General features: G+C 44.7%; 1 protein-coding gene across 1 annotated transcript in view; it reads left to right on the top strand.

The window, feature by feature from the left end:
• The window catches only part of TULP3 (TUB like protein 3), a 47443-nt gene that overhangs the window by 15000 nt on the left and 19807 nt on the right, over positions 1 to 12636 (top strand). The window contains exon 2 of the mRNA XM_033223207.1: positions 5179 to 5230. Within this exon, the coding sequence (XP_033079098.1) occupies positions 5179 to 5230 (52 nt within the window). The remainder of the gene's footprint in view (positions 1 to 5178; positions 5231 to 12636) is intronic.

The raw sequence follows: 12636 nt of genomic DNA, 5'->3' as shown, positions 1-12636 counted from the left end.
CTTGGGACGCTGATGCAGGAGAATCGCTTGAACCCAGGAGGTGGAGGTTGCAGTGAGCTGAGATCGTGCCACTGCACTCCAGCCTCGATGACAGACTGAGACTCTGTCTCAAAAAAAAAAAAAAAAAAATTAAGTCAGAAAAATATAAATTTATTAAGATGATATTCCAGATTAGACTAGAAATTTTAGTTCAGATTGAATATAAGTCTATAAAATATCTTTTTTTTTTTTTTTTGAGACAGAGTCTCGCTCTGTCACCAGGCTGGAGCACGGTGGCATGATCTCAGCTCACTGCAACCTCCACCTCCCAGGTTCAAGCAATTCTCCTGCCTCAGCCTCCCGAGTAGCAGGGACTACAGGCACACGCCATCACGCCCGGCTAATTTTTGTATTTTTAGTAGAGACGGGGTTTCACCATGTTGGCCAGGATGGTCTCGATCTCTTGACCTCGTGATCCACCCGCTGCACCCTCCCAAAGTGTTGGGATTACAGGCGTGAGGCACTGCACCAGGCATTATAAAATATCTTTATAGGTTATAATTTAGCTAAAGGTATAACTTTTTAAGTTATAATTTATTGAAACTTAGAACTCAGGGAAAATGTGACTTTTGATATATAGGAGACTTACAAATGTTACAGTTACTTAACGTGTATTTATCGTCTCTTCTGTTCAGATGAAAATGTTTTGATTGTACCCTATTTATTCAGATTGTCTGTTCAACTTGCCCAGGCTTGATGAAAGGAATCAAGTGGTGTCATACTGTCAAAGACATGCCTGTTTTTTTTCACTATTTGAGGCCTTATGAGAAACGTTTGAAAACTTTAGTCATATGCCAGAACTTAACATCTTTGAAGAGGTTTTAGCATGGGTGAGGAATGATTCGTTTTTCCCCATGCCAGAAGTCATCACACCTTTGGTTTAGTGTTGAGAACAGAGTACAGATATGTAGCAGCAGCTGTTTGAAAATACTAGTTCATGGTGGAGATTTCAGTGAGCCAAGATCATGCCACTGCACTCTAGCCTGGGCAACAGAGCCAGACCCTGTCAAAAAAAAAAAAATTATTTTTTTTTGTTTGAGAGAGAGTCTTGCACTGTTGCCCAGGCGGGAGTGCAGTGGCGCCATCTTGGTTCACTGCAACCTCTGCCTCCTGGGTTCACGCGATTCTCCTGCCTCAGCTTCCTGAGTACCTGGGATTACAGGTGCAAAACACCATACCCGGCTAATTTTTTGTATTTTTAGTAGAGATGGGGTTTCACCATGTTGGCCAGACTGCTCTTGAACTCCTGACCTCGTGATCCGCTGGCCTCGGCCGCCAGAAGTGCTGGGAATACAGGCGTGAGCCACCGGCTCTTTTTTTTTTTTTTGAGACGGAGTCCCACACCATCACCCAGGCTGGAGTGGTGCAGTGGCATGATCTCAGCTCACTGCATCCTCTGCCTCCTGGGTTCAAGTGATTCTCCTGCCTCGGCCTCCTGAGTAGCTGGGATTACAGGTGCAAGCCGCTACTCCCAGCTGATTTTTTGTATTTTAGTAGCTACAGGGTTTCACCGTGTTGGCCAGGCTGGTCTCAAACTCCTGAGCTCAGGCAATTCACCTGCTTCGGCCTCCCAAAGTGCTGGAATTACAGGTGTGAGCCATCGTGCCCAGCCTAATTTATTTTTAATTTAAAAAAAAAATGGCTATAATCCCAGCACTTTGGGAGGCCAAAGCGGGTGGATCACCTGAGGTCAGGAGTTTGAGACCAGCCTGGCCAAAATGATGAAGCCCTGTCTCTACTAAAAATACAAAAGTTAGCCGGGCGTGGTGGCGGGCGCCTGTAATCCCAGCTGCTCAGGAGGCTGAGGCAGGAGAATCGCTTGAATCTGGGAAGTGGAGGTTACAGGGAGCCGAAATCACGTCATTGTACTCCAGCCTGGGCAACAAGAGTGAACCCTTCATCTCAAAACAAGTAAATAAATGAATAATAAATTTTAAAAAATGAAAATACTAGTCCATAACAGTGGACTTTTTTCTCCAAATTCTCCTTTTGCTATATAATGTCATTTTATGCAGAACTTTAAAAAATTTATACTGATACATGGCCAGGCGCAATGGCTGACACCTGTAATCCCAGCACTTTGGGAAGCCGAGGTGGGCAGATCACTGGAGGTCAGGGGTTCAAGACCAGCCTGGCCAACATGGCAAAACCCCATCTCTACTAAAAATACAAAAATTGGCTGGGCACAGTGGCTCACACCTGTAATCCCAGCACTTGGGGAGGCTGAGGTGGGCGGATCACGAGGTCGAGGTCAGGAGATCAAGACCATCCTGGCTAACACAGTGAAACCCTGTCTCTACTAAAAATACAAAAAATTAGCCGGGTGTAGCGACGTGCACCTATAGTCCCAGCTACTCGGAAGGTTGAGGCAGGAGAATCGCTTGAACCTGGAAGGTGGTTGCAGTAAGCCGAGATCGCGCCACTGCACTCCAGCCTGGGTGACAGAGTGAGACTCCGTCTCCAGAAAAAAAAAAAAAAAATTACAAAAATTAGCGGGGCATGATGGTGCACCCCTGTGGTTCTAGCTATTCAGGAGGCTGAGGCACGAGAATGGCTTGAACCCAGGAGGTAGAGGTTGCAGTGAGACGAGTTCAAGCCACTGCACTCCAGCTTGGGTGGCAGAGCGAGACTTTTTTACTTATACATACTGAATACCTGTAATATTTTAGCACTCTAGTTTTGTTTTTGTTTTATCTTTTTTTTTTTTTTTGTCACACTATATTAATGAAGGATTTTTAAATTTGGGGTTTAAGAATACGTGACTGCAGATAAAAATCACTAAAGAAAACAGCTGGGCACAGTGGCTGAAGCCTGTAATCCCAGCACTTTGGGAGGCCGAGACGGGCGGATCACGAGGTCAGGAGATCGAGACCATCCTGGCTAACACGGTGAAACCCCGTCTCTACTAAAAAATACAAAAAAACTGGCCGGGCCAGGTGGCGGGCGCCTGTAGTCCCAGCTACTCGGGAGGCTGAGGCAGGAGAATGGCGTGAACCCGAGAGGCGGAGCTTGCAGTGAGCCGAGATCGCGCCACTGCACTCCAGCCTGGGCGACAGAGCGAGACTCCGTCTCAAAAAAAAAGAAAAAAAGAAAACGTAGGAAGATATCTAGGTGAAACATGGGGGGCACAAAGTCAAGGTCGGAGGCTGTTGTGTCTGACATTTTTGTTTATTTGTTCCTCTTTGGAGCTGGGAGAAAAGAGATGATTTATTGACCACCCAGTGCTTTTTTTTTGTTTGTTTTTTAAACATAGAGGTCATGAGTGAATTAATAAATAGAGAGGCATGTCAGAAAATCAGAAAGCACCTCCACGTCTGTGTGTGAGGGTTGTTAAACCTGCCTCACAAGTGAATGAAGAGGAAGAGTCTTTGAGACAGCATGCAAATTCCAAGTTGCTATGCATTAGTAAGATGCATAGAACCTTCTAAGATGTAGGAATATTGTGGCACACCATTAAGCCATACATAAATGCTTTGGTATATTTGCCCCAAATGTAGCAAAAACCATGTTTCTCTTTGTGGTAATGGAATTTGTCTTCTTAAATAGCACCTTGTAGTTCCAGTTTTTCTGGCACTAAGTTCCCAGTAAACATTTATCATCCAAATAATTGAGAGCCATTTCTGCCTAATTTCATACTTCATACTTTCCAAGAATGCTGAATCACAAAATAAAAGTCTTAAATTTAAAAATTGTCAACAATAGAAAAGCGTTCAGAGAGAGTTATTATTGTTTTTTTTTCCCCCTGTTGGTTTGTTTGTTTTGAGCCATAGTCTCGCCCTGTCACCCAGGCTGGAGTAAAATGGTGTGATCTCGCTCTTCCTCCGCCTCCCGGGTTCAAGTGATTCTCCTGCCTCAGTCTCCGAATAGCTGGGATTACAGGCATGGACACCACACCGGGCTAATTTTTTGTATTTTTAGTAGAGACAGGGTTTCACCATGTTGGCCAGGCTGGTCTCGAACTCCTGACCTTGTGATCCACCCACCTTGACCTCCCAAAGTGCTGGGATTACAGGTGTGAGCCACCGTGCCCAGACCAAAGAGTGTTTTTAAATGTTCAGAAGGGCTTGGTTTATCAGCTGAAGTCTGGCTTTATTCCATTTTTGTTGTTTCTTTTTGCCTTCGAGCAGATCTGTCTCTCGGTGGCAATAAATGTCACCTGTTCATCCATACTTACAGTCGTCTCCTTCGATGACTGGCATAATAAGTGTTATTAATGACAGACTTGAGTAAGTTAAGTTAAATGCCCAGATCTTCAGGAATTCAGTAGACTCTAGTAAGATGCTATACACAGTGTAATTTTCTGTGTCGTAGAACTAACTCCAAAAAACAAATAAATATATTTGATTTTTCAGATGTAATTTAGATGCCAGAAGGAGACCAGAATTGGGGTCTGTTTCTGCTGTTTAGCCTTACACATGACTCTTCAAGTCTTCCTTCATCTTCAAAGTGTAAAAAATAATGGTATCTAGTTCATGGAGTTGTTTTAAAAAATAAACAAAATAGTGGCTCAAGCCTGTAATCCCAGCACTTTGGGAGGCCGAGACGGGCGGATCACGAGGTCAGGAGATCGAGACCATCGTGGCTAACACGGTGAAACCCCGTCTCTACTAAAAACTACAAAAAACTAGCCGGGCGAGGTGGCGGTGCCTGTAGTCCCAGCTACCCAGGAGGCTGAGGCAGGAGAATGGCGTGAACCCGGGAGGCGGAGCTTGCAGTGAGCTGAGATCCGGCCACAGCACTCCAGCCTGGGTGACAGAGCAAGACTCCGTCTCAAAAAAAATAAATAAATAAACAAAATAATACCATGTAAAATGCTTACCACTGTGTTCAGAGCATAACGTGTACTCAAGACATTGTTTAAAACAAAAGGAAATCCCTGCATGCATGGGGTCTATGTTTTCATCTTTTTCTTGTCCTTGGAGTATTTCAGTCTCCTGAGGTCCTCTGGAGTAAGGGTGGTGTTAAGGGTGGGAAGTCCTCCTGCAGTGAGTGTGGGTAGCCTCTAGAAGCTGATGCCTTCTGTAAGGCAGAATCGATTGGTTCCATATAACCCAAAAGAGTACATACATAAAAAGATGAAATTGACAAGGAGTTTTCTCTTTATATACTTGCTTTCTTGCTTTATTTTTTTTTAAACAGTGTTTTCCATGAAGAAATGATGAAGATGCGACAGGCTAAACTGGATTATCAGGTGAGCAGAGTCTCCTCTTTTGAAATAGGTGGCCAGCTATACTGGCCGTGATGCTGGCAGTCTTGCCTCTGAATCCTTGGCAGGGCTATGGAAAGAAGACTGGGAAGGAGAAGGCTCGGGTGGTTACCTGTGAAGCAGTGTCTGGAGTTAGTGGTTGCTGAACCAAGGCTCTGGGCTATGGCAAGACCAAAGTGCTTTGAGGATGTCAGCAATAAGACTGGCCTTGGATTTACAATCACCAAAAATTCTTTGGTGCCTTTCTTTCTGAGGAATTAAAAGAATGTTAACATTGTATTTCTATGTAGTAATTTGGTTCTGCTACCTTAAGTACCTCTCTAAAATGTAATTTCACTCACAATGTAATTTCACAAGATGGTGTTCTCATGCTAAAATGCAGATCCGAACTTGCTGCTGTGCTGCTTTAAAATCTCCATCGCATGGCCAGGCATGGTGGCTCATGCCTGTAATCCCAGCTCTTTGGGAGGCTGAGGCAGGTGGATCACGAGATCAGGAGATCGAGACCATCCTGGCCAACATGGTGAAACCCAGTCTTTACTAAAAAATACAAAAAATTAGCCAGGCCTGGTGGCGGGCGCCTGTAGTCCCAGCTACTCGGGAGGCTGAGGCAGGAGAATGGTGTGAACCCAGGAGGCAGACCTTGCAGTGAGCTGAGATCATGCCACTGCAGCCTGGTGACAGAGCAAGATTCCGTCTCAAAACAAAAAATCTCCATCGCATAGAGGATAATTTTCTTCACAGAGCTGCTGGCACATTTAGTTTGTTTTCTCCATTACACTAAGCTCTGTGAGAGCAGGAGCCAAGCATGTTTTGGATAACCGTTATATCAGAAGTTCTCAGCACGGTGCTGGACATGTAGTAATCCTTCATTAAGTATTTGAACAAAGGAAGGAATAAATGAACGGTTTTGTGTTGTTACATGCTGTGATCATTATGTTCAGATAGCTTAGAACCTATACCCAACATACATCGTATTTATATTCGCTTTTTTCTATGAATCTATTCTAATTCAGCAAATTCTGTAGCTAGGATCGTTAACAGTCAAGATGTCTGGATTTAGTAGGTGACTAAAAGTCTCTAAAGTTTTGTCTTCTCTTCTTTTTTTTTTTTTTTTTTTTTCTGAGACGGGCTCGCTCTGTCACCGGGCTGGAGTGCAGTGGCGGATCTCAGCTCACTGCAAGCTCCGCCTCCCGCGTTTACGCCATTCTCCTGCCTCAGCCTCCCGAGTAGCTGGGACTACAGGCGCCACCACCTCGCCCGGCTAGTTTTTTGTATTTTTTAGTGGAGACGGGGTTTCACTGTGTTAGGATGGTGTCGATCTCCTGACCTCGTGATCCGCCCGTCTCGGCCTCCCAAAGTGCTGGGATTACAGGCTTGAGCCACCGCGCCCAGCCATTAATAAATTATTTTAAAGGTGGAATTACTGAAAACTAAGCAACAAACTAAATTACTGTGATCTTGGAGAAAATTCTGTTACACACACACATATACATACACACTTATCCCTCTGCCCGCAGAGGTCACAGTAATTGTGATGAGCCCTTTATTTTCTTCATTCTGTTGTAGAGCAAATTGTATTTAGGGAGAAGTGGACACAAAAATGTAGATCTTTGATTTATTTTTATTCATTTTTATTCTTAGGCATCCTAGTATCGTAAGGCCCAATTGTACCTACTTTGTTTTTTTTGTTTTTTTTTGTTTGTTTGTTTGTTTTTTTTTTTGAGACGGAGTCTAGCTCTGTCGCCCAGGCTGGAGTGCAGTGGCCGGATCTCAGCTCACTGCAAGCTCCGCCTCCCGGGTTTACGCCATTCTCCTGCCTCAGCCTCCCGAGTAGCTGGGACTACAGGTGCCGCCACCTCGCCCGGCTAGTTTTTTGTAATTTTTAGTAGAGACGGGGTTTCACCGTGTTAGCCAGGATGGTCTCGATCTCCTGACCTCGTGATCCGCCCGCCTCGGCCTCCCAAAGTACTGGGATTACAGGCTTGAGCCACCGCGCCCGGCCGTACCTACTTTGTTAACATTAGGTAACATCTATGGTCCATCTATCAATCATGTTCTAAGACATTAGTCTTTAAATTTTGTATATAGATACATTTTCTGAGTTTTTTTTTTTTTTTTTTTTGTTGAGACGGAGTTTCGCTCTGTCGCCCAGGCTGGAGTGCAGTGGCCGGATCTCAGCTCACTGCAAGCTCCGCCTCCCGGGTTTACGCCATTCTCCTGCCTCAGCCTCCCGAGTAGCTGGGACTACAGGCGCCCGCCACCTCGCCCGGCTAGTTTTCTGTATTTTTTAGTAGAGACGGGGTTTCACCGTGTTAGCCAGGGTGGTCTCGATCTGCTGACCTCGTGATCCGCCCGTCTCGGCCTCCCAAAGTGCTGGGATTACAGGCTTGAGCCACCGCGCCCGGCCCTGAGTTTTTTTTTTAAAGGTGGCCCTAGTAGTTTGTAATTGTATTCTTTTCATTGAAAATACTACATGTGGTATAAATGTAACTTTTGTAAGCCTTTTTATAGCACAATTTTTTAAAATTATGTTTTTACATAGGTAATAAAAACATAAGAATTCAAATAATATGAGATATTTGATGAAACCATCTCTCTCTGCTTGCCTCAGTTCTTTGTCAGTGGCTGTCACTGACTTTTAATATATCTTCCAGAGATAGTCAGTGAATTTTTTATTTTTATTTATTTATTTATTTATTTATTTTTATTTATTTTTTTTGAGACGGAGTCTCGCTCTGTGGCCCAGGCTGGAGTGCAGTGGCTGGATCTCAGCTCACTGCAAGCTCCGCCTCCCGGGTTTACGCCATTCTCCTGCCTCAGCTTCCTGAGTAGCTGGGACTACAGGTGCCCGCCACTGCGCCCGGCTAGTTTTTTTTTTTTTTTTTGTATTTTTTAGTAGGGATGGGGTTTCACCATGTTAGCCAGGATGGTCTCGATCTCCCGACCTCGTGATCCGCCCGTCTCGGCCTCCCAAAGTGCCAGGATTACAGGCTAGAGCCACCACGCCCGGCCAATTTTTTATTTATTTTTTTGAGACAGTGTCTCGCTCTGTCACCCAGGCTGGAGTGCAGTGGCGCAGTCTTAGCTTACTGCAAGCTCCACCTCCCAAGTTCATGCCATTCTCCTGCCTCAGCCTCCCGAGTAGCTGGGACTATAGGCACCTGCCACCACGCCCGGCTAATTTATTTTATTTTATTTTTGTATTTTTACTAGAGATGGGGTTTCACTGTGTTAGCCAGGATGGTCTGGATCTCCTCACCCTGTGATCCACCCGCCTTGGCCTCCCAAAGTGCTGGGATTGCAGGCATGAGCCACCGCGCCCGGCCTTTTTTTTTTTTTTTTTTTTGAGTCAGTGAATTAGAGACATAAAATTTTATAGGATTTTTTTTCACATGCCTGGTAGTATCAAAGGAATTTTTTAAAATTAAAAAAATATATATTTAGCTAAGATGTATAAATTTTGGTGTTAAATAATGTATGAGAAGCTGGCATGGTAGTGTGCACCTGTAGGTCCAGCTGCCTGGGAGGCTAAGGAAGAAGGATCCCTTGACCTCAAGTGTTTTAGTTCAGTCTGGGCAACACAGCAAGACACCACCCTGCATCTCTTAAAAAAAAAAAAAATGTATGAGAATATTGTTAGAGCCATGAAATACCAACAGGTGCTTGAGAAGGAAGTTACCCAGTAGGGGGTAAGGGGATTTCCACAAATGCAAGGTGAGCATTCAAATGGTGTATAACAACAAAGGCAGTACCACATAATGAAGAAAACATTGGGCTGGGAATCAGAAGGCTTTGGTTCTAGTTCTGGCTCTGCTGTTATTCAGCTGTGTGATTTTAGGTAACGTTCTTAAAGTCAGTTGGCCTCAGTCATTTCATCTGTAAAGTGAAGTTAGACTGGATAAAATAATAGAATGTTAGAAAGAATCTTAAGAGTGTCTAAGTTAGAGCCAAGATGGAGGCATATTGAGGATGTGCAGGCTACAACTCAGCCCGGGCATCCCAGGTGGGCAGTATCTTGGTGGGAGCCTCACAGTCCAGAGTAGGCCAACCTGCCGAAGGGATACAGTGCACACCCGTCAGTGACGGTGGCACATCCTAGCATTTACCCTCGATGGAGGTGGGAGAGGCTGGGGAAGCCCTGCCCAGATGTACATTAGATTAGACTCAGGAATTCTGCTATGGCAGTGTCCCTTTGGTTGTCGCTGGTCGTGAGCTTTATAGGATAAGAAACAGCTAAAAACAACGAAAGTTAATCCGTCTCCTGAGGATTGGTTCATATTAGCCAGTCTCATAAGTGATGAATCTGAATCTGAGAATTACTTTCTAGTGAACCGTATTTGAGAATTAGCTGGTCTTTACATTCCCCATAGAAATATCTGTGAGAAGTTTGCAGTCAGAACGTGGGTTGGTATATTCGAAATCAGAGCAGGTAGAGTTTGTAAAATGATATCTATAGTGACACATTAAAATATGATAGTATGATTAATTCTCCTCTTCTAAAGGGATATACCTACCCAAGGAAGGAGATTTGCGTCTAACCATCAACTTTGGCTTTCTTCCTGGCTCCCTGACTTACCCTGTCTTGGTCATGAGTCCTTACTCGTTGATGTAGCCTCATTTAAAGCACTGTTACGTTTTCAGGGAAGTAAAATATAAATGAAATAGGAATTGACATTGTTACATTCAATGTAGCAATGTCAATTCCTAGCAGCACTTCTCTCCTTCCCCCATCCAAACTGCATGACGGTTTTCACCAAGATGGCAGCTTGCACATATCTGTTTAATGGTATTTTTCTTATTTATAAACTTGGACAGTAGTAAGATGTATTCAATACTGAGGTATAGTAGCTGTGGCCCTGATTACAGTTTGAGTCTATAGTTGTTTTTTTCTTAAGTTATTGGTCTAAATGAGTTTGATCAGTCTTTAAGTAGATAGAGAGAGCTTCCCCAGATACCTTGGTGGAACCTGTGGTCAGGAGTCTAGTCTCCCCTTTACATGTCTGAGAGCTTAGTTTGTCAGTGAACCTGGATATAACCAGGTCCTTTGGCACAAATTCACACTAGTTAAACCCATACCAGTAAGTTTTAAAACCAGAACCCCAAGTTATTAATTTACCAAGGGAGGTCTACTTTTTCAGTGTGTATTCATCTCTACTGTTCATGATACTCTTTTCCTGGGAAAACGATACCTAAGAAGTTAAACTTCAAATTAGAAGGCTTATTGGTGAGCAAGGAATCGGAGGGAATGAGGTCAGGAGTTCGAGACCAGCCTGGCCAACATGGTGAAACCCCATCTTTACTAAAAGTATAAAAATTGGCTCGACATGGTGGGGTACACCTGTAATCCCAGCTACTTGGGAGGCTGAGGCAGGAAAATTGCATGAACCCGAGAGGCAGAGGTTGTGGTGAGCCGAGATCGCACCACTGCACTGTCCAGCCTGGGCAACAGAGCAAGACTCTGTTTTTTTTTTTTTTTTAAAAGATATTTCTCTTTCTTGGACAAACTGGATAACTATCAAATTCTAGCTCTTTGGCCTCCCTTTTCTAAACCACAAGCAGAAAACTCCTTTTCTATAGAAAATATTTTCCTTACATGTGAACCCCTCTCTACTAAAAATATAAAAAATTAGCTGGGCATGGTGGCAGGCACCTGTAATCCCAGCTGCTCCGGAGGCTGAGTCAGGAGAATTGCTTGAACCCAGGAGGCAGAGATTGCAGTGAGCCAAGGTCGCACCGTTGCACTCCAGCCTGGGCAACAAGAGTGAAACTCCGTCTCAAAAAGTAAAATAAAATAGCTACAACATTCAGGTTTTTTGTTTTTGTTTTTGTTTTTGAGACTGTTTAGGATTACAGGCGCCTGCCACCACACCTGGCCAGTGTTTTATATTTTTAGTGGAGATGGGGTTTCACCATGTTGGCTAGCTAGGCTGGTCTCAAACTCCTGACCTCAGGTGATCCACCCGCCTCGGCCTCCCAAACTGCTGGGATAACGGGTGTGAGCTGCTGCGCCTAGCCCTTTTTTTTTTTGAGATGGAGTCTTGCTCTATTGCTCGTCTTGGAGTACAGTGGAGCAATCTCAGCTTACCGCAACCTCCACCTCCTGGGTTCAAGCGATTCTCCTGCCTCAGCCTCACAACTAGCTGGAATTACAGGTGCCTGCCACCACTCCTGGCTAATTTTACTTTTTAGTAGAGACGGGGTTTCACCATGTTGACCCGGCTGGTCTCACACTTCTGACCTCAGGTAATCCGCCCACCTCGACCTCCCAAACTGCTGGGATCACAGGTGTGAGCCGCTGCGCCCAGCCCACAGTATGCGTTTTTGTTTCATCAATCATTTCACAGGCTGTATGTGTGAGACGAAATAGCTGTGGCCATATAGATAAGATATGGCAGTTTCTTATGATTTCAGTACTTAATATTTACCATCTTTTCAGGCAAGTTACTGGTTTTGTTGTTGTTGTTGTTGTTGTTTGAGATAGAGTTTCACTATCATTGCACAGGCTGGAGTACAGTGGCACAGTCTCAGCTCACTGCAACCTCCGCCTCCCAGGCTCAAGCAATTCTCCAGCCTCAGCCTCCAAGTAGCTGGGATTACAGGCATGCGCCACCACGCCTGGCTAATTTTTGTGTTTTTAGTAGAGATGGGGTTTCTCCATGTTGGTCAGACTGGCTTCGAACTCCCCACCTCAGGTGATCCGCCCCCCTCGGCCTCCCAAAGTGTTGGGATTACAGGCATGAGCCACTGAGCATGAGCCACTGTGCCTGGCCAGCAAGTTACTTTGTATCCATTATACAAGACTTCTTGGTTGCTAGAAGAAATTTTTTTGAGACAGTGTCTCGCTCTGTTGCCTAGGCTGGAGTGTAGTGGCGCAATCTCAGCTCACCACACCTCCACCTCCTGGGTTTAAGTGATTCTCCTGCCTGAGCCTCCTGAGTAACTGGGATTACAGGCGTACACCAAGATGCAGGCCAATTTTTGTATTTTTAGTAGAGACAGGGTTTCACCATGTTGGCCAGGCTGGTCTCGAACTCCTGACCTCAAGTGATCCGCCTGACTCCGCCTCCCAAAGTGCTGGGATTATAGGCGTGAGCCACCACTCCCGGCTGCTAGAAGAATCTTACTGGCCAATTCCATTTGGCGGAAGTCATCATAGCCTCCTGTGTATTTGGTGTTCCTGGGTTAAGGTCCTTCTATTCATGGTAGTTCATGAAATCTCAAAAAAATCTCCAAACATAAGCTAGTCCTTGCTCTAACACCTATTCATTCTTGATGGTATATTCCGTATTGGCACGTTATCTTAACTCCCCAGTCTTTTCCCTCTATACACGAGCTATTGAATTAATCAGTGTGCTCTCATCAGGCCAGTTCAGGAAAAACACACTTCC

This window comes from Trachypithecus francoisi, unplaced genomic scaffold (genome assembly GCF_009764315.1).
Source record: "Trachypithecus francoisi isolate TF-2019V2 unplaced genomic scaffold, Tfra_2.0 Lachesis_group11, whole genome shotgun sequence".
In the NCBI taxonomy this organism is placed as follows: Eukaryota; Metazoa; Chordata; class Mammalia; order Primates; family Cercopithecidae; genus Trachypithecus; species Trachypithecus francoisi.
Note: the sequence above shows the minus strand (reverse complement) of the source record. Positions and strands in the feature narration are given on the sequence as shown.